The sequence below is a fragment of the Triturus cristatus genome, chromosome 3_1 (assembly GCF_964204655.1).
Source record: "Triturus cristatus chromosome 3_1, aTriCri1.1, whole genome shotgun sequence".
Classification (NCBI taxonomy): Eukaryota; Metazoa; Chordata; class Amphibia; order Caudata; family Salamandridae; genus Triturus; species Triturus cristatus.
In genome coordinates this window covers 488,285,834-488,308,580 of record NC_140583.1, presented here as the reverse complement: position 1 = coordinate 488,308,580, position 22,747 = coordinate 488,285,834, and the positions used below count along the sequence as shown (strand labels likewise).

At 43.2% G+C, this 22,747-nt stretch overlaps 1 protein-coding gene across 1 annotated transcript in view; it reads right to left on the bottom strand.

Annotated features, from left to right (window-relative positions):
• MAP1A (microtubule associated protein 1A) overlaps window positions 1-22,747 on the bottom strand; it is a 754,346-nt gene that overhangs the window by 557,362 nt on the left and 174,237 nt on the right. Inside the window, exon 2 of the mRNA XM_085644324.1 lies at window positions 17,202-17,303. Within this exon, the coding sequence (XP_085500450.1) occupies window positions 17,202-17,303 (102 nt within the window). The remainder of the gene's footprint in view (window positions 1-17,201; window positions 17,304-22,747) is intronic.

Sequence of the window (22,747 nt, the reverse complement as noted above, 5' to 3'; positions counted from 1 at the left end):
TATATAATCCATAGTCAAATGCCGGTTTCGAGACATGAAGTATTGGAATGAAGAAGCCATGAAGTAGGGAAATGCGAAGATGATGGAACATAGAACCAGAAGAAAGCAGAGACAAGTAATCCGACGTCGTTCCAGCCACATCAGAAGATATTATCTTGGTTGGCAACAACACGTGGTTGGCAAAGAGGCAGGAATGCAGGTCAAACATTGCAGAAGAGCTAATGGTATCCAGCAACCCAAGATGGTGGAGGCATGCAGCATGACGACGTGTCGGGTGGCTCCAGGCACGTCGAGGCATGCAGGGGTCCAGAGGAAGCAACGCAGCTCTGATTGCACGAGACGTCACAAAGGAATGAATGCAGGAGTCGCAAAGCAGCATGAGTGTAAGAGCGCGAGAAGGCTCTGTGTACACTCGAGCGATGTTTGAAAGTGTGGCAGTTAAACTGCCATAGTGAGGTGTAGCGCAGAGGCAAATGAGGGAATGAAAAACTGTTTTTTTTTTTTTTTAAATGAAGTGTATAATAAAGTACTCACGACCAATCAAGCACGGAGAAAACTCTACTTCCGAATTCCTCCAAGCGGTTTCACCTCTTCCAGGGCATTTACACAATGCACGATCACAGGAGTAAGGAACACGGGAAACATAGGAAATCGTGCAGTAGAGTTGCTAGAAGCACATAATGGTGTGGTAGCCCTTGAGGTTCTTCCTGAAGCAACTGGGAACTCTCCAAAGGCAAGTGAACTGGTTACTGGAGTGTAGACGCTGTCCAAAAGCAGCAAGGCAGTAGTGACAGGTTTCATACAGGCAAGCATGCGGAACACTCCCAGGCAGGTTAAAGTAGGCAGATAAGAAGAATTGAAGCAGAGACTGGGAGGCAGCAAGGTAAGTAGACCGTAAAGCGGGCACACTGGAGTTGTGTGCGAATACAGCAGGGACTGGCACGCTGATGTTGAGGGCAACTGATGGAAGGTCACTGGAGGGGCTCTTGGTGCCAGTAAGCTTGAGCTGCTTTTCCGAGGATTTCCTTTATCTTGAAGTTCTTTATCTTGAAGTTTCTTGAGGGTTGAAGCGCAGGTTCCTTCCAATCGTCGCCAATTGTAATGAACAGATAAAAGAATGTCCGTTCATTGTTGGTAACTTCAAGTATATTTATTGAAGTTTGAAGTTACAAGTAAGAAAGTACATAGAAAGCGAGCCCCACCAGGAGCAGCCTGTATGCTGCTCAGCCCATAGACCAACTGACTCAAACCATTCCAACATTCTAACACACACACATCCTGGCTGAGCAGCATACTACAGTATGCAAAATTTGAAATAATCAGTTCAGGCTTGCATAATGGCATTGAGGAAATTGGCTTCCACATGCAATTTTGGTGGCATGACTGATTAATGATTGCGTGACCAGTTTATGTTGGGGTGTGTACTGGATAAAGCAAGGAAAGCTTTATGTTGAAGGATGATCCCACACTTAGTAAGGTTTTGACAATAGCAAAGATGTGTGAACATTCTCTAGCGTGTGTGGAGGTTATATGCAATTAAAAATCTAGCAATGACAAAATAGAAGCTGTCCAGGTAGTAAGATCTACTTCTAGTAAACAAGTAGAAAAATGTATTTAAAATTCTCAAATTAAATGTTTTAGATGTGGAAATTTAGAACATACAACACATTTTAAGGAGTGTCCTGGATGGAAAGCCATGTGCAAAACATGTGGCAAGAAAGTTCACTTCACATCTTGTTATAGATCTATCAAGAGTACGAAAAACGTGGGAGAGGTTGTATATGATTTGGAGTCTAAATGCGAAGAAATCATACTACAAATAAGCCATGGAGAGTGTGAGGGACCAGATGAAATAGTGCAGATCAATGGTTCTTGATTAAAAATATTATTTGATTCTGGAGCACAAATAACATTGATACCCAGAAAGTTTTTTGAAGAAAGTTTAAAGAGTTTGATTACTTTAATGAAACCTGAACTTAAGCCCAAAGTTTATGGAGGACAACCCATTAAGCTGATTGTAGTAGAATGAAGGTAGTCAAATCCATGTAGGTTTATTGAGCAGTAAGTTACATAGGAGAGAGCCCCACCAGGAGCAGCCTACCAGCTGCTCAGCCCATCCACCAACTGACTTAGGCACTCCAACATTCCACATACCAACATTCTCTCACGCAGTCATTCTGGCCGAGCAGCAGGATACCACACTGATGTGTTATTTTTTGGGCAGTATTGAATTTTGTGACAGGATGATAACATGTAAGATATATGTCTCCTTTAAGGAGATTCTTCGATTAGCTGGTTTCACCAGAAAGATTTATCTGTGTGTTTGGATCCGAATGAAACACCTTCGGTGAAATTGAAGGATGGTTGAGTTTCTAAAGAAAATCATATGGTGTCTAGGGTTAATGGCGTGAGAACGACGACTAATTATGAAGCACAATTTCCTGAAGTCTTTCGGAACTTTTAAAAAACTATGTTCACTGCATAAAGCTTAGATCTGGGGTAACTCCTATGATGGGAAAGGTAAGAAATGTACCCATAATGTTCCAGATAAAATTTTTATGTTTTGAAAGTAAGGGAGCTGGGGCTGAGAAGCAGTGTAGCTCTGACCACTGATGGATGGGGTCTGATGTACTGGATGTATCAATATAAAAGACAAAGGGAGAAACCAACCAAAAAGGAGTCATATCCTTTTCATAAGTGGCAATATAATCCACCAATAGTAAGCAATGGGTGGGCTGTAAGCTCACTGAAAGGTCAAAATAGGGCTTTCACAACCAACCAGCTTGTGCTGTCTGGTAATCAAGACCTAGCCAAAAAACGAGTCTTAGTAGCTGAAAGTTCGGAAATACGTATTCGAAAAAAAGTGTTTTGAGTGGTGTCCTACAAAGGAGTAAATGGTCCAAGAGATTGTTCCACATAATACTGGCCATGGTGCAGAATGCCATCCATCCTGCTCATAGACAATTCACCCTGGGAATTGCTATCAGTTGCATTCTACAGAAAAACGAGTCCTTATTGGGGTTATGCATCACCATGCATTTCTTCAGCTACTGAGGCTCACCCATATAGCATCTTATGTGTAGTGGAGAGGAATGTAAACTTTACTCCAGCTTGAACAAGTAGACAATGCAACTCTGTGCAGGTCTATAAATATAAGTTTGTATTGTTCATCATTCCGTCCATCAATTGTTTCTTTTGCATATGTCGCCCTAAGTGGGAAGGGTATGCCCAGACGTGGGTCCCATGCTCACTACACCACTGGATTCAAGCTAGCCTGGTTGATGAAGGGTGATGCCCAGAAACCGGTCCCAGGATGCTTGTTTCCGGTCCAGGGAGGACCTGTCTTGGCAGTTCGGGCTGCACTGTTCCCACAAGGAACAGGGCCAAGACTTATTTGCATATGGCTGGTTCCAAACTGGGGTGGTGAGCAATAGAATGATGGATTAAACCCAGATCCTTGTGACGGGGGGTGAATGTTTGCATTGTCCAGCATTCCGTCCATCAATTGTTTCTTTTGCATATGTTCCTAAGTAGGAAGGGTATGCCCAGACATGGGTCCCGTGCTCACTACACCACTGGATTCAAGCTAGCCTGGCTGATGAAGGGTGATGCCCAGAAACCGATCCCAGGATGCTTGTTTCCGGTCCAGGGGGGACCTGGCATGGCAGTTCAGGCTGCACTGTTCCCACAAAGAACAGGGCCAAGACTGATTTGCATATGGCTAGGTCCAAACTGGGGTTGTGAGAAATAGAATGATGGATTAAACCCAGATCCTTGTGACTGGGGGTGAATGTTTGCATTGTCCGGCATTCCGTAAATCAATTGTTTCTTTTGCATATGTCACCTTAAATGGGAAGGGTATGCCCAGACGGAATGTATGATGTTACAACACATACATTTACAACGCATGCCTTTACTACGTAGTTTTTACATCGCAACATCCTTTACATCACACTATACCTTTACAACGCATACCATTACATTGCATTTAAGGTAAGTGTTGGATAGTATAGGGGTAATAATTACTATTCTAACTCCACTGAGTGCAACAGTAGGGTAAGTGTTGGATAGTGTAGGGGTAAAAATTACTATTCTAACTCCAGTGAGTGCAACAGTAGGGTCAGTGTTGGATAGTGTAAGGGTACTATGCGTTGTAATGGTATGCATTGTAATGACTTGCGATGTAATGCCTGCGTTGTAGTGACATGTGATGTAATGGCTGTGTTGTAATGACATGCGATGTAAAGGATGTTGCGATGTAATGACCGCTATGTAAAGGTAGTGCAATGTAATGACTGCGTTGTAAAGGTTGTTTCCTGCCCAGATGTGGGTCCTGTGCTCACTTCACCACTGGATTCAAGCTAGCCTGGCTGATGAAGGGTGATGCCCAGAAACCGGTCCCAGGATGTTTGTTTCTGGTCCAGGGAGGACTTGGCTTGGAAGTTCGGGCTGGACTGTTCCCACAAGGAACAGGGCTAAGACTGATTTGCATATGGCTGGGTCCAAACTCGGGTGGTGTGGTGAGCAATAGAATGAGGAATTAAACCCAGATCCTTGTGACTGGGGGTGAATGTTTGCATTGTCCAGCATTCCGTCCATTATTTGTTTCTTTTGCATATGTCGCCCTAAGTGGGAAGGGTATGCCCAGACGTGGGTCCCGTGCTCACTACACCACTGGATTCAAGCTAGCCTGGCTGATGAAGGGTGATGCCCAGAAACCGGTCCCAGGATGCTTGTTTCCGGTCCAGTGAGGACCTGGCTTGGAAGTTCAGGCTTGACTGTTCCCACAAGAAACAGGGCTAAGACTAATTTGTATATGGCTGGGTCCAAACTGGGGTGGTGTGGTGAGCAATAGAATGATGGATTAAACCCAGATCCTTGTGACTGCGGGTGAATGTTTGCATTGTACAGCATTCCGTCCATCAATTGTTTCTTTTGCATATGCATAAGGCATGTGGCATCATATATAGTTTGCATAAGGCATGATTTTAATAGCCCTTTCTATAGAGTTTTCAACTACTTGCCTCCAATCTATTTTTGCGGTCTCTTCCATCAGCATATTGTCATACTTTAGCTTTGTCCCCACTATTACACAGGCACTCTTTCTGGTACACCATTAAGGGTTTAATTTTGCCTATTAATTTGTGATAATATTCAGAGGCATAAACAGTAGTATTGGCCTAAGTATCCAGAGACATACTTAAGGTAAATATAACATAGTGTTTTCACTTTGTCCCATTTAGTAAGATCAACCCTGATAGTTTTGTTTATATACATATTTATACATATATTCCAAAAGAAATTCGCACTCCACCTCCTGAACCATGCAATTAAGTCCACCAACCATGCTCCGTGATAACCCTTTTATTTAGGCAAAACCGGTAGCATGCATTAACAAAGAGGGCACTCATTGGTCTTCTTTATACAAGTGATAAATAAACAGTGATGAGTGATGAGTTGCAGCAATAAAAAAGAAGAAAGATGGAAAACGGTTGACTACAAAAGTAAAATCTTTACATATAGTTGGAGTCAGTAAGTATGTGACAAAGCACTGATGCATTGGTAAACCCCGGTGAAATTCAAAACTTTGCATCTCCAATTACGCACACTGATCATAGTTCCCTTCTTATTATGAGTCGGGGACCACATTAACCACAATGCTTCACTGTTTCAAACACAAAGGTGTCCGTCTCCCATTACATCACTCATTCAAATAAATTTTTTGCCTTGACTTGGAACATAATCACGTATCTTTATTTCGCCTTTTACGGATACAATTCCATGAGCAACTGAGTTTTATGGAATTACGTCACTATCCAAGGTTGAGCCACACTTGAAGTGAAACCATGATAATGTCCAGTTTCATACTCCTTTGCCTTCTTTCAATTCGCATATGTACAGCGTTCAAGGGTCTATACCCCTAAAAATCCTGGCTGTACCACTTTGCAGGCAAGCTTTGAGAAAGGTATTCGCCAAAACACGTCAGTTTACTGAAAATAGAACAGAAATATGAACATTGTATCCTGTGAGTGCCCATATTTTTCCTTTTGGAAGCTTTTTGCATGTATTCATGAGTCCACCCTCACTGATGGAGCACCTGCCTTTGAGTTTGGCAGCTTTGGTGAAATGGACATGGAATTCTTGTAGCGAAAAGCTGCCAGAACCACTACGGTAGGAATTAAGGAGACACATATCCCATTGACTACAATTGGACGAACACTCGGTAGCCACACCTAGTTTATTCTGGACGCCATCTTGCAATGGTGGAAATTTGGGTTTATTCCATGTGTCCATAAGGTGGAATCAGTTAAAAGATCATTTTTCTAGCGGATGGTTATTGCAACACAAAAGATACTTTGTCAAGAAAGTATTCACATGCATTATTAGTTGCAGAATAGATATATTAGGAACTATCGCTAGAGGAGTGAGCCTGAAAAGAAAACGTTTATGAAGTAACATGAGGATTCAGGGCATCAACTGAAAGTCAAATTCATCAATGTTGCTGAATGAGAAGGAGATGCCATTTCTATGTCCAGTGTGAGACTTTCCCCTGATGTTGCACTCTACAACATGAGAAATGGTGAAACAATGAACCCCTGATGATGTTTACAAAGGAGGTGTTACCTAGAAGACTTTGTGTGTTTTAATTTAGTGTTTACCCCGTTAGAGATTCGGATGCCCTTTTCGATCTTGACAGATGCTTTCCTGATGCTTTCAGGTTCCCATACTGCAGACTCCTTTGTACTCTGAGAGGTTTAGACCTCTATGCTTACTTTGACTCTTTGCTGAGTGTGGCTTAGACTAACACTTATTTCCTGACCCAGAGAAAACTCTTGACAGAGCTTCTGAAATGCTGGCACCTTCCCTACTTATTTTCCCTGGCTTGTTTAATTTCCTTTATGGAAATTTCTGATATAGATACTCTTTAGATTTTTAGAACCATCCTTTAGCAGGAACTCTACCATAGGTAGACAACAAAACTTACGACTCTTTTCTGAGCACCAGATATTGCTTTTGATCTTTTGTATTGCTGTGGCTAAATTGCTTGTTTGCCTTATATTAGTCCGCCTTAATTTTTTCCATAGGTTGGGACTACCTGTTGCTATTTTGGATTTCTATAGCATGGTTTTAAGAGTTGTGCATCTGAACTTGATTTTGAATTTGTAACAAACCTTCTTAACACTCACTACCGATTCCTGGTCCTCATTGTTTAGCCAAATTGGTTTAACTGTTAATTGCATTTGATTGATGTTAATGCTAACTCCCATCGCCCCGTCAACTGGAGAAAAGGTGTCCATCGGAGGCGCAGTGGTAAGCAAGTGGGCCCATAAAACACTAGATCAGTGGTGAAATTCCAGAAAGTGTGAATTGAGTTTTGTTGTAGTGCATTTGCATTGAATGATGCTTCTGATGCGTACTTTCACTTGTCTAGTAGTCATGATAACATAACATAGCCCACAATGACTTGTGATTAAACATATACAGTTTGGTGTGTTACAATTGTACATCCCCAAGACCCACCCACCACAACCGCAACCACCGCACCCAATGGATCAAACCCCGGGCACACCTTGATCAACTGAACTACCCTCACCTCTGACAACACCCTTAGGATAAAAAAAATCATCTACTCCAAAGCCCGCTCAGATCCCTGCACTCACCACATCTTCAACAGAGCCGGCACCTCCATCGCTCCCGAACTCTGTTACACCACCAACTGATCCATCGAGACCCCATACTTTCCCAGAAGACTGGCAGCACGCAGAGTTCAACCCCCCGCTGACAAAACCTTCTGCCAACTCGACGGACCTCAGGAACTACAGACCTGTCTCTCTGCTCCCCTTCCCTGCCAAAGTCATTGAGAAAGCCATCATCGACCAACTCTCCGAGTTTGCTGAAACAAACAGCATCCTGGACCAATCCCAATAGGGCTTCAGAAGCAACCACAGCACTGAGACCACTCTCCTCGCTGCTACAGATGACATCTGCACCCTCCTCGACCAAGGCGAGACTGCAGCCCTCATCCTCCTGGACTTCTCAGCTGCCTTCAGTACTGTCTCCCACCACACCCTCTGCGCAAGACTCCAGGATGCCGGCATTCGTGACAAAGCCCTTGAATGGATCAGCTCCTTCCTCACCAGCCGAATGCAGAGAGTCAGACTTCCACTGTTCAAATCAGTACCCACAGCGATCAACTGCGGAGTGTCTCCGGGATCCTTCCTGAGCCCCACCCTCTTCAACATCTGCATGACCCCGCTTGCAGCCATCGTCTACTACTCTGATGACACCCAGATGATTCTCTCCTTCACAGACGAACCCACAGCCTCCAGGAGCAACTTCCATGACAGGAGGAAGGCAGTCGCCAACTGGATGAAGGACAGCTGCCTCAAGCTTAACTCAGAAAAGACCGCAGTCCTCATCCTGGGCTCCTCCCCCTCCAGCTGGGATGACTCTTGGTGGCCCGCAGCGCACGGAATCCCCCCCACACATACAGACTACGCATAAAACATAAAACATTGGCATCATCAATGGAGGGGTGCAATCCTGTCATTTACGACGCTTCTCGTGTTTTTCATCCTCTTGCTGTTGGCATCTAAAATGGCTGCCTGGCCTTGCCCTGATATAGCACCAACTCTATTTGTGGTCCTTTAACAAGGCTGTGAATCTCCCAAAAGGCGTCAGTCATAATGAACTAGGACAATTTCTAGAATTTGAGAGAAGTGCACATTGTGTGCACATGCAAACTCCAGGGGCACTGTTTGTCTGATATTTAAGTGTCATGTGTTCATACATGGCTCTGTAATATCGCTATACATATTACTCCATTGCCGGAATGTTCTTTTTTCTTAGAACTTGATCAAAGGTGTTTGTGAAAGGACTGCAGTCTTTGATACCATTACCATTCCCGGCACGATTTTAGTTTCTTTTAAATATATAAAGTCTATTGTGCTCACGAGGGTATACATACAACATGCTGCTGTGCCAAAATGTCCCAAACAACTTGGTGCAATACGTTACCGAAAGGATTACATGAAAAGGACTAAGACCCAATCATCCCACACCGGTTTTGATAACGCTGCTCATTTTGTGTGTCATAGACAATGATCCGGGGGGGTCAGCTTTTATGCTGCAGCCTGGCAGGCTTCCGGGATCTTTGGTATCGCAGAGACCGCTCATGAATGGTAAAGAGGAGGTGCCTGTCCCTACCCTGCGCTGACCGGAAGAGCCTCTCTCAACTCATGTCAGGATCGCAATCTTCCGTGAAAGCATCTTCAAGCCATCGGAGGCCACTGGCCCACAGAGCTCAAAGGGCTTCTGCAGGACGGACCCGGGACCTGGCGTTTGGCCCTCTTACAGTAGGGTCCAAGTGCAACAGGCGGGCACATGGGGCAGGCCTTACTCTCACTGATGGAATCACACCGCCGGGGTCCATTTCTTTAGGTGTCAATGGAGGCTGAATAAATCTTACAAAACGGACTTCTCCTGGAGTCTGAAGAACAGCGTGTAAATGTGAGCGCAAGCAGGCGCTTTAGCAGAACCCGGTGACAAAAAAACAAACCGCTCCGGGCGGAAGGTATTGTGACACTGGCTGAGTTGCATCGGTGGCAACTGTACAAGCCGCCGTCAGCACCCAAGGGTTTTTGGTGATGGAAGCCCAGTGATGACAGAGCCTTAGCTGACAAATCACAGCTGCAATATCGGCCCACGATAACATTACATCAAAGTGAGAATCACTTTTACATTATAAACACATCACTCAGGCTTACTCTAGCGATAGGACGCATCAGCCTGGCCTCTGAGGACCTAAAACACTAGGAAGCCAAGGAAACAGTGAAGGTGCACTAAGCCACATAGCACACTAAAGAGCCAGCTGGAAGCAGACAGGCATTTGCCACTTGAATGGGACTCATTTATTTTAGACAATATCACGGGGATTGAGGCAACCGTGAGTGCACCTATATAACAGTATGGAATTATATGAATTTGTCTTTTGGTTCACAGGACGTGAGACTCAATGCCCCTAAGCCTCCTGGGATGAAAATACCACAATAGCAAATACAACAATTTGATCCAGCACTCCTTTCTAAAACATTTGTATTTAAATTGCATAAATGATGCTTCCTTCAAATATTATTCTGTCATACAGTTAAACACGACATCAATTCAGCAGGTGTATTTCTGTCTCTTTATTTGTCAATTCTCCTTCACATTAGATAAAACCGTAGCCAACGTGTTTTGTCCTCTCGGACTTCTTCAGGGCTAAAAATGATATACATAAATACGAATTATATTGACAGTATTTACAAAACATTTACAATAAGACAATTACAAGAAACATCTATACACATATATTAACATCAGACCTCCATTACTCAATTGAATGCATCCGTTTTAACCTGAAGCAAGTGTGAATTCACATCGCGTATGTGAGATGTTATTCCAATTCAATACATAGACATGCTAGTTTTTACTTATCCCTGCTCCATTCAAAACATGTTTTTACTGGTAAAGTACATGTCATTCTTCACTGGAACTTTGTAATCAAATTTAGCGCTTTTGAGGAATGACGTGTACTTTACCAGTAAAAACATGTTTTAAATTCAGCAGGTGTAAGTAAAAACTAGCATGTCTATGTATTGAATTGTGATACCATCTTACATAAGCAATGTGAATTCACACTTGCTTCAGGCTAAAACGGATGTGTTCAATTGAGTAATGGCAGTCTGATGTTAATATATGTGTACAAATGTTTTTTTTTTAAATTGTCTAATTGTAAATGTTTTGTAAATACTGTAAATATAATTTGTATCTATGTATATCATTTGTAGCCCTGAAGAAGTCCGAGAGGACCAAACGCAGGGACTCATTTATTGAGCTTTGGCTCTTTTAGCATCGTATGGCCAGATCACCTCATCCTTTGCTGGATTTCCATCAAACAGCCAGGTGATGGTCTTACTTACCAAGGGTTACCTGTTTTAAGTCTGAAGACTTAAACCACGTTTGTCACTGCATGGAAAGGCTGGTGTTAATGGAGCGCGTAGCATGTCAATAACAGATCAAACCATTGCTACATCTTATTCCTATAGTTCTCAAGACATTTGGTCGATTTGTGCATGTGAGAGACACATTTTTCTCCTTCTGAGAGACTGTTTTTACCATCACTTGATGATTGGAAGGTATATTTGAGCAGCAAACAGTCTGAATGACATACTACCCTTTCAGTAACAAGCTGCTCAATGAGGGCCCTGTTCACAAAGGTTTTTCAGGGTGACTAATTCCTGAATTTTCATGACCAAGTGGCCTGTACTCATTGGAAAAAGGCTTTGTTATTTGGGCCTTGTATAGGATTCTAATCTCTGATTGCAGACCTCTTTCTAGTCTAAATGGCATACAGTTGGTATGGCAGTTTACACTCCAAATGGTAGAGAGATCTCTAAATGGAAAACTATTTTAAATGCTAGACACCTCTCTGAATGCAGAGGTGTAGCAAGGGTAACATGCACTCTAATGAAGCATCGAAAGTAGCCCTTCAGATCTCCACTTAGGTAGTGAAATAAAGTTACAATGAGGGAGCAGAGGGTCCCCCACACCTCCAGTCCCAGTGTCACTACAACTTCTGCACTACTGATAGCTACACCCTTGTCTGACAGGCATAATCCCTGAATGAAAACACTACTAGACTGTTCTCTGATTGGCACACATTCTTTTCAGGTCTTGCCTGAGACAGCGCGTATGTGCTGTTGCCTGAGACAATCTTTTGTTTCAAAGAAAAAAACATCTAGACTTACCATTGGTTGGCTTCATTGTCACTCTTATTTCCTTCCTTTTTATTTATGTTTTTTGTTTACTTTTTTGCAGCACAGACCAAGTACTGATTAATTTCTTGATTAGTGTTCTTCCACACTGCTTGCTCTGGGATTGTGGTACTTACTTTTCTTTTTGGGAAGTGTGTATTGTTTGTTTGTAATTTTTTTAGATGCTCCTATGCTACTCTATATCGTTGTGTAGATGCTTTTATGCCCCTTCATCTTTGCTTTTTCCTCTTGATCTCGCCGCTCCCTTTGCTTGTTGTTTGCTTCCAGATTTTTCAAAACTTTACATTCCAGACAGCCACATTTCATCAGTCAGTCTTTTCCAAGCCCCACAACAACACAATTTATTACATTTTAGTAAAGCTACATGTTGCATTATTCACTAAGGGTGAATTTGTTCATGACTCATCCTCGTTTTGGTCACTTTCTGTGAAATGCCGACTTCCTACCAAATTTGGGAGAGCCAACATAATTTACATGCTTTTAAAATGTAAAAACAGGTGATATTGGCACTGGCCTAAATACATGTGTATGCTTGCTGTTAGCAGTTCATAGGTTGTATACCTTAATAACAGTCCAAACCATACTATAAAATGACAGGACAAATCATACCATACCATTCTAGATCATACTATACCACACAATGACTGGCAGTACCATGTCATATTATCCAATCAAGTCACCCTCACCTCCTTTAACCTCTGCCCACTTCTCTACCTTAAAGGCACCCTCACCTGCGCTTACCACTACCCACTCCTGAACACTCAATTTATCTTCACCTTCCTTTACCTCTAACCACCGCTGATCCGTCAAGTCACCATCACCTCCATTTACCTCTATCAACTCCTGAACCATCAAGCCACCCTCACCTCCCATTTCCTCTACCCACCTCTGAATCCCCAAGTCACCTTACCTCTATTTACCTCTACCCAACCCTGAACCCTCAAGTCATCCTCACCTCACTTCCCTTTACCCTACCCCAGTTTCATCCGTGTGTGTCAGAGCTGGGCGGATCCACGAAAAGTTAGGCGTGCCTACAGGCTGTGAGCTAAGTGGTTGCCCCTCGAGCCCCGGCGGACAAAGACTGTACAGTAAAGAGACTTTGATGTGCCCGGAACGAGAGGCTTACATGAGGAAGCGTACATAGAATATTCCCCTGCCCAGCCCTGTATCAATTTGCTGAAATATAGGGAGAGCTAGAAGCACGACAAAAGTAAGTGATCATATCTCATGAAAGCAAGAGTAATAAGGCTTACTATTAAGAAAAGACAGTGAAACACGACTGCTTCACCTACACGCAAGTGTCAGTCTTTGTAGTGTTGTGTCGGAGCTGACAAGTAAGTGAGGGCTTAGCGAGGCTGTGATCCTGATAGCGAGCATTTCCTTTAAATTACTCCTTCATAGAAGTAGGTGTCGTATTTGTGTGCAGCAGTGGTAGTTGTGGCAGTTCTTAATGTGCCTGCTGCATCTTGAATTGTCTTCAGCCCTTTAAACTCATTCAGTGACTTACCATGCCCTCACCAGTGTTTCTTACGTAAGTATGTCATGTGGAGAGTGTCATTTTAAAAAGTAAGAAAGTAACAAATGCATCTTAGATATCATATCTGTACCTCAAATCTTCTAGACAACCATGCCAAAATACTGATTATTTTAGAACTGTTGTGGACAGTTCCATTTAAGCAAGAGCCATAGAAACGTTAGACAAACGTTCAAAAAATACACACAAATTGCTGATGAAATCAGTCTGTAAGTTTAAATGGTTCAGACTGAATTGTGCTGAACTATAGACTTAGGAGCATATTTACAAGAAGTGTGAGAAGCACGGCGTTCGCCTTCTTGGCTAAACGCCGCGCTCTGCCACTTTTGAAACGCAGGGCTGCACCGTATTTACAACAATATGGTGCAGCCCTGCGTGTCCCCCTGTGCTGACGCTAATTTCAGCTGCCTAGCACCAACGCAGGCACCCTTGCACCATAGTGCAAGGGTGCCTGGGTTGTGGGAATGGATGTTTAATGTGCAGGGAGAGGAAGGTGTCCCTTCCTGCACATAAACAATCTTAAATGGCAATTGTAACTTCTATGTAAGCTGCTTTGTGCAGCACACATAGAAGTTGCAACTGGTCATTTTTTAAATGATTGTTTATGTGCAGGAAGGGACACCTTCCTGCACATAAACCATTATACATGATGTTTTGCTGTTTTTATGTGTGCTGCACAACGAAGCACACATAGAAACAGCGAAAACAAGGAGAAATAAAGCATTTCTTCTCATTTCGTCATGTTAAGACCAAGTTTTTTTTTATCTTAATATTGGCGCTGCCCTATATTTACGCCACCCTTGTAAATATGGGCCAGCGTCAAAATCAATGGGTGCTGCAGTGGAACGCCCACCGCAGCACCCACTGCCAACCCCTTTCACGCTAAGTGGTTTAACGCTGCCTTGTAAATAAGGCAAAGCCTGTATCGCAACAAGAACATCGAAAAAAGTGACGTTCCTGTGGCGAGAGGGGCTTGTAAATATGCCCCTTAGTATTTAAACACAATTCCTGCATCCTTTCTGCTACTTCCAACCCAGCAACCTGACCTTATCTTTTGACCTCACCATAGCTAACTGCTACCCTGAAGGTCTTTGCAACATGTGAAACAGCGGAGATTGAGCGCACACCTTGTCCATACTCAAAGTATCAACATTCATCCCGACCCCATTTATAGCTGTATTATTCGATCCGAAACAGCTCAAATGATAGGTTTCTGGGCTCTTCCATGCTGCCACGTGCACATCAATAGGGCCTGTCTTCTCTCGCAGTACTCTCTGTCCAATCACACTCTGCTTTCCATTCCCCAATGCTTCAAACTGCTGCCAGAGACCCCGCCCACGGGGCCTCAGTGAGCTTCAGAGCTTCATCTGGCGCCAGGACGAATCAGGGCTTTCCCTCACTGATGGCTCTAAAGTTCGGAGGGCACAGAGCAGGATAGCCCACGATCCTCTCTTGGGGTTTCGCCTGTGTTTCTTCGTGGCCAGCTTGGAACTGTTCTGGCCTATTTGCAAATTGCCAATCAAGTTAAGGAATGAATATAAAAAAATCAAGTCTACCCGTTTCCATTTCTCTTCTACCCTTTTATAATGACTAAGTGCTTCTACTAACAGAGGAGTTCGTTTAAAAGGGCCCTGGTATTCAGTCTCACGAAAATCTGCTTAACAGGAATGTGATAACTGCAATGCTTGATTGATTCTATCAAATGGATCTAAAAATAGAAACTATCCTTACGTATGCACCCATTGGGTATTCCAAATGTATGCCTCAAAGGTTGCATCTATACGCTGAAACACCAACTAATACATTTGTTTTTCATCATGTCACCTACATAACCATTCTAAAACGTGTTCATAAGCTTAACTTCTTCAATGCAATTAATTATCCATTGTAATTTGTAATCAAATCTCGTTTGCATGCTTAAGCCATGTTAATAACTGCTGTTGCTACTTACATCACTATTACACAATTCATCAACACAATGAGAGATGAAGTAACAAATAGTAAAACAAATAGAAAGAATATCCTCAATATGGTTCTTTTAGTAGCACATTTGCTAGAATATTAGCCTTAAAAATAAGTAGCATGCTATTATGGATTCAGCACCAATATTGTTCCTATTTGAACTTGTTACTACAAGATTAGCCTTCTGTCTGGTCTGTAAGGTGTTTTGTTTCTGTGAAATACAAGTTTAGGATAAATGTTCTTAAAGTCTCTATTTCCCTGTTGTCACGCAGCTTCTCATGTGTGCTTGGCCATGTTTTAAATCGCACTTATCTTGCAATTCTTATCTATGACTTTACACTGTCTCTTGAGTGACTCTGTTAGTGTTTACCTCTGGCTTTGCAACAGCTGTTTCTGATTGCCAGGAGTGGTCAAACAGTTCATAAAATAGGGCTGGAACAGCCATTGCCCACTACAATTCATTGCAATTTGCTAACAAGGATTCCATGTTTTTTTGTCCTGCAATTAGGTGTGATTTGGTACATCTTTAACCTTTGTTTCTGCATATGGAAATGTGTGATTCCTTATTTAGAGGTGTCATCTTAGAACAGCAGCTTTAGGGCCTGAGGTACAAAGGTTTGTTATGGTTACAAAGCCTGCAATCCACAAAACCACAGAGTTTGTGACTATCTTTTTACTATTTACAAAAGTCCTTTTACGCGTCATAGAAGTGTTTCTGACTCTTAAAGGGTATTTGCAACCCTGTCCTCCCTCCACTTTGTGATTTGCAGAGGCGCATATCAATGCCTTGAAACCGCAATAGTGTTCGCGAACCATTGATCAGACTGCAACTTAAAAATTGGGTGGTAAATGGTTCACAAAAGGGGAACTGTCCCCTTGGGACATCTTCCCCTTTAGGAATCATGGCAGCAGCTCCAGGGGCAGAAGGCAATGCCTGCTCCTCACAAGGTGTTCCTGTCCCCTTGGGACATCTTCCCCTTTAGAAATCATGGCAGCAGCTCCAGGGGCAGAAGGCAATGCCTGCTCCCCACAAGGTGTTCCTGTCTCCTTGGGACATCTTCCCCTTTAGGAATCATGGCAGAAGCTCCAGGGGGAGAAGGCAATGCCTGCTCCCCACAAGGTGTTCCTGTCCCCTTGGGACATCTTCCCCTTTAGGAATCATGGCAGCAGCTCCAGGGGGAGAAGGTAATACCTGCCCCCCACAATGTGCTCCAAAACGGGAAACATTTGTTTTGAAGGAGCACTGGTAATAGGCATGTGCTGCTTTAAAAAAATGTTTCCCGTTTGGGAATGCAAATGCAGAGACAGAGGTGTGCTGCTGCTTGCAGGCCCCCATCCCTGCATTTGCAGCCTGTCACTGGAGGGCCCTATTAATATTCTTCAGGCACGTTGTTTTCAAACCCCCTGCAAATGTACACTTTACGATGTGACCAATTAGAACATAGTTCAAATCACAAATTGCATTTCCATTTGCAAAGCATTTGGTGTGGAAATTGTACAGCCCTGGTTTGTGATGGGGATAGAGCGTCACCCCTCATGTGCAGCTTGCGGCAGACGTCATAGAGCAAGGTTCATTCACGCGCTCGAGTCTTGTGTTTACATAATTTCTGAAACGTGCCATGGTGTCAAAGGTCATCTGATGCCAGTTACTATCACCTACACTTCCCCAATGGTTTTAGTCAAATTACATTTGCCCTTGTCACCATGGGATCCACCGAAATGTTGTTTCATTGACAGCTCTATTATTACAAAATCAGCCCGTCTTTAGGCCGTCAGATTGAAATTACGATTGGCAAAACCATGCATAAGTACGTCACATCCTGCAAAAAGAGGCACGAAGTAGAAGAAAAGAATGAGTGACTCTAGAAACATGCTTCAGCAAAGCTCACCTTTAACATCTGTTGAGAAGTGCGCGAGATGGCGCGTCACAAACAGCCTGAGCTGCTGATTCAGGTCACAGGAAGTGAGGTCAATGCTCCACGAGCGAATACCTATGGAATCAAGAAACACAGGTTTATTAACTTCTCACTGAATGTCCACAGTGTGAGCACAGTGAATTCATCATTATTATCTTTTTTTTAAAGTGAAATTTTGTTCCACATCAAAATGATTTAACTTTAAAATATTTGAGAATGACAACAAAACCAGACACAAAGCTGACCGGTTTTCATAGAGATATATTAATCTGGAACGATCTAGTCAAAAAGTAAGATGTAAAAAATATAGGAGGTACTAAATTGCAGTGAGCCGATTCATCATCCAATTTATTTGGTTTGATACAAGTCAAAATAATGTAAACATAAAAAATAGTTAAATAATAATCAAAGGCATAATGAAAGTGCGTAAATCCCACAATGTACATCACTGTTATGGGATTACAATACAATGTTCAAACTGGGTTTTTATTCAAAATGTACTTCCTTGACAAGTAACAAAAGTCTAGACACAGAAAGAAAACATCTGTAAGATCATGTGAAGATCATTACTAGAATGAGCAAATCAAATTCTGACCACTATTCGAATACCATTTTGATAAACTGGAATTCAGATACAGGCCATTACTATTTGTATTTAAAATCTAACCACATAGCATATGGTTGTCAAGTAATAGCAGACATGACTGCATCACTGTCGGTTTCACTTTAACCCCTCCCCTGCTCATGACGGAGCCATTCCGTCATGAGCCACGGTTGCCGTGTGCTCATGACGGAGTGGTTCTGTCATGCCGCGGCCGTTGGCGGCCGCTCCGCCCACGCGGCGCTAATTCCCCGCCTGTGCGGGCGATTAGTGCCGTGGGCGGAGTCATGACGGAACCACTCCGTCATGAGCACAGCTCAACCGTGGCTCATGACGGAGTGGCTCCGTCATGAGCACAGCGCCACCGCGCTGCCCCCCCCACCCCCCCAGCGCTGCGGCGGAATTCCCGCCGCAGCGAAGGGGTTAAAGCACGCAGTCCCTTGGTGGACTTCATAACTACTATAGTGAATAACTTCCATTTAACACATCTTTCCTGTTACACTTTTAATTAATTCTGACAAATAGTCGACTGGTAAAGTATATGTATAAGAACCAGATTTTAGACCCAAATTATGTAACACAAAAGCAACGAGTTCGGATGGGAAGACTTTATGAATATCTATAGAGTTTTTAACATTTATCCATTCCCCTATTCAGAAAAGAAACATTCTTGTATGGTACACATTCAGTGCTGTGCAAGATTGTTGGAAGAATGTTATCATTGCTTACAGTTAATGCATAATTAAGATGTTTTTACCAAGGACAGGATACACTATGAGGCGACTAACAGAAAAAGAAAGGTCTTTGGATGAAAGATACTGGACTTGAGATGAGGGCTTCAAATGTTGTGATGTTAGGAATCGTAAGTGTTTAAAAGTGAACACTAGTTTCAATATCTCTTCTCCCAAATACAAGGTGAAGTTACATTGCTTCCGTTGTGACTTGCTCATGACAATACTTTTAGATTTCCCCATGACTATTAGAACTGGCATCCTTAGGGTGGTCTTCCCCTAGACATTTTGCCTTTTACCTCTTGTTTTTGCCGATTCTTTTTGTTGGTCTTAGGACTCTGAGCACTTTACCACTGCTAACCAGTGCTAAAGTGCATGTGCTTCTCCCATAAGTATGATGACATTGGTGTATACCTGATTGACATATTTGTTGTACTGGTAAGTTCCTTGTAAAGTGGCATGCCACAAACCCAGGGTCTATACTTCAAATGCTACTAGTGGGCTGCAGCACTGATTGTGCCACCCACAGAAGTAGCACTTCAAACCTGTTTCAGGCCTGCCACTGCAATTCCTGCAATTCTGCTGGTGCCGCTGGACTCTGCCTTCTGTGAGCCCTACCTTTGCCTGAGGTGCGCTCTTTAAGTTCTGGGCCTCAGAAGTGGGCTCTGCAGCTGTTTTGCCACAAAACTGACAGATCATCACCTTTAAGCCTTTGCGGTGGCACCCGGGGGGACATTGCTACCCCTGGTGACATGCCTGAGCTTGCTGGATGTGTTTAGATAACAAAGATTCCATTTGGGCCAATGGTCCCGTACAAGTTACTTCTCAACTGAAGGAAAGGGAATTATTAATAGGTTCTGTATGTTTTCATTCGGGACTCTAGAGTATATAATCTAGTGGAGAAAGAACAATTATAAAGTAGAACAATCTACAATATTTTTTGTGTATAATGCAATTCATTTATTCATTGCAACATATAAAAAACATTTTCTTAAATCAATATAGTCTTTTTTGGGTTTTTTAGGTGATCCAGTGCTCACAGATAGGTGAAAAAAGAAGAAGGTGCTCTAGTGAGTAGAAAAAAATAAAACCATGCAACTCTTAAAAAACATAACATTAAACTTCTCTACTGAATTTATATAATAAAATCAGAAGTTAATATAATTATGATGTCAGCGGTGTTTCGATCTCAGACATTTGTGATCATCTTCAGGACAGGTGTGTAAGCACCTAATATCACTGGAAAAGAAAAAAGAGAGGAGGTAGTGAGGCCGGAGTAATTAGGGGACTTTATAGTTCAAAGAAAGTTGGAGGGATGGAGAGCAGATTGTTAATTAGATAGTGCTGAATGGTAAGGGCTTCACGTCGGTGTGAAGTCAATTTTGGGGAGAGGAGTTGGCCTAGCGGCTAGGGCGGGCGACCTCAAATCTGGGGAACTGGGTTCGAGTATCGGCAATGACGCTGAACATCCTGTGATTCTGGGCAAATCACTTAATCTCCCCGTGCCTAACAAAAATATAAATGTGTCCTCATGTAATGCAACTAGTGCTATGTAAAGCACTCTGATACCCAATTCGGGGGCAAGTTCGCGCTATATAAAACTGTAAAAAATATATATATATTTATGAACCAGCTGTATTAATAACCAACCTAGGTTGGAGAGAATGATAATTTGCATATGTCTTAGTAAGTAAGGGGGAAAATTCCTGGATGGCATGTGGAAGGAGGACCCAAAAGGAAAGAGTTCTTTAGGGCACAAAGGGAATGCCCAACCCTTGTGGACATGGGGCAACCGGCTAAAGCCCAAGCTGCAGGTGATGCCTCTGGTAGTCACCGCCTTAACTGGGGGGACAACCTCCTATACAGTGAGCCTAAGGCTCCTAGGCATGGGACATCAAGAGCCCTGGTGGTCCCCGAATGCTGCAGGGCCTTCCTACTGGAGCTTGCTCACAAAATTTCCTCGGCAGGATACCTGGGCCAAGGCAAGACCTTTGTAAGTCTTGTCCCCTACTTCTATTGACCTAGGATTAAGAATTCCTTAGATGCATTCTGAAGGACTTGTGTGACCTGCCAGACCAGCGAGAACACAGGGCAGAGGCCTAAATCCCCCTTAATCCCTTGCCTGTTGTTAACACCCCCTTTGACAGGGTGGGCATCCACAGTGTAGGACCTGTGGATCCCCAGACTGAATCAAGCTTGTTCTGGTGGATTATGCCACTAGATACCCAGAGGCAATGCCTTTGAGGACTACTACTGCACCACAGTGGAAAAGAGTGAACCTCTCCTTGACCTCTTGGACTCCGAGGAGAAAGATGGGTATGTGGACTCCTGAAAAACAGAGAGACTGCCATAAAACTTTGGGACAATACTATTCACTGTGTCCCTTATCCCAGGGACTACCCACTTGTGTACCCATGTTGTGGTAACTCCCTGTTAAGAATACATCTTACAGGTTGTCAGGTAAGGTGAGGTCCAGCACGAAAGCTGAAGTGTACAAAAGGCTGGATTGGGGATGATCGAACCCTCCAGAAGCCCCTAGTCCAGTCCTGTGGTTCTGGTACCAAAAGCTGCACCACCGGGCACCACAGCTGAATTAAGGTTCTGTGTGAATTACAGAGGGTTACATTCAGTAACCAAGATGGAGGGCCACCCCATCCCCCCAGGCTGATGAGCTGACTGACAATATCTCAGCCCCTTTGATCTTACATCAGAGTACTGGCAAATCGCCCTGACAGAGGGAGCAAAGGAGAGGTCAGCCTTCTCCACTACCAGTTTAGGGTGATGCCACTACCAGTTTAGGGTGATGCCCTTTGAATCAAAGAATGCCCCTCTCACCTTCCAGCGGCTGGTAAACCAGGAGGTTGCTGGTATGGAGGCCTTCCCTGCTGCTTATCTAGATGAGATATCTGTCTTCCGTAGCAGTTGGAAGTACCACCTTTTTCACCTCTAGGAAGTGCTTCCAGCTCTGTAATAGGCAGGCCTGAATATCAAGGCAAGTAAATGCCAGATAGGGCAGGGTCTGTGATGTACTTGTGACACCTGGTGGGGAGGGGGAAGGTGCAACCTGTTCAGGCCAAGAATACATTTGTAAAAGCACACATTTACCTGAAGGCGTCAAGGCACTGAAACCACACTCAAAGCTAACCTCAAGGACAACCAACCTGGGGGCACCGCTAAAGGCCATGTACCTTATAGAATGAAAAGGGAGGTTCTAAGAGCTTGCCTGAAAGCCATATGGTTTTTCAGGCTAATACAATAATGGGGGAGGGTATTCCAGAACTTGGCAGTAGCCACAGAGAAGGATCTACCTCCCACTCTTGCTTTCTGAAATTTAGGGACCACCAGGATATGATTAGCCGAGTGGAGAGACCTGGTCTGCACATACCAGTGGAACATTTCTCTGATGGTTTAAGGCCCTGCGTGTGTAAAGCCTTATGCGCAATGCACAGAGACTTGAACATTATTTGCTTACCAACTGGAATCAAGTGAAGCTCAATCAACTCAGCTCAGTTTGACTGAAATTTAGGAATATTCAGCATCAGCCTTGCTGCTTTCTGAACTATTTGCAGCTTATTAAGAGATGACTTATAACTTTTCTGTCCTTTCCTCCTTACATCTCCTTCTATATCAAAAGCTAACCAGCAAGAGGGGAACCACATATACAGCATTGTACTAACGACTTATGCCAGTTGTGGTGAACCCTGCAACAGTATTGATGATTGTATACAGTGTATAAAAATAATAATAATAAATAAAAATAAAACAATAGAAAAAGAGATGACTTATTAATGTTTAGGTAGAGCACATTTCAATAATAAAGTTGTGAGGAAATCAGGGCGAGAACAGCTAATTTTGGAGCTGCCAGCTGGATATAAGGAAAGACTTTTCAGAGTATCCTGATGATGTTAAAGCAGGTAGATACAGTTCTGATACTTGCTGATCAAATGCAATCTTCTGACCCACAAGGGCACCCAGATACTTTGCCGATTTGGTAGGTAGAGGCAGAGATCCCAGTTTATCTGGCCACCAGTTATTGTTCCAAATTGAAGGTTGACCTCCCAAAATAATGGCCTCCATCTTGTCTGCTTTGAATTTCAGCTAATTAACCCTCATCTAATTAGCAATAGCCTTCATGAAGTTGTTAAATTTGACAGCTATGGAATGTCCGTCATCTGAGATGGACACAA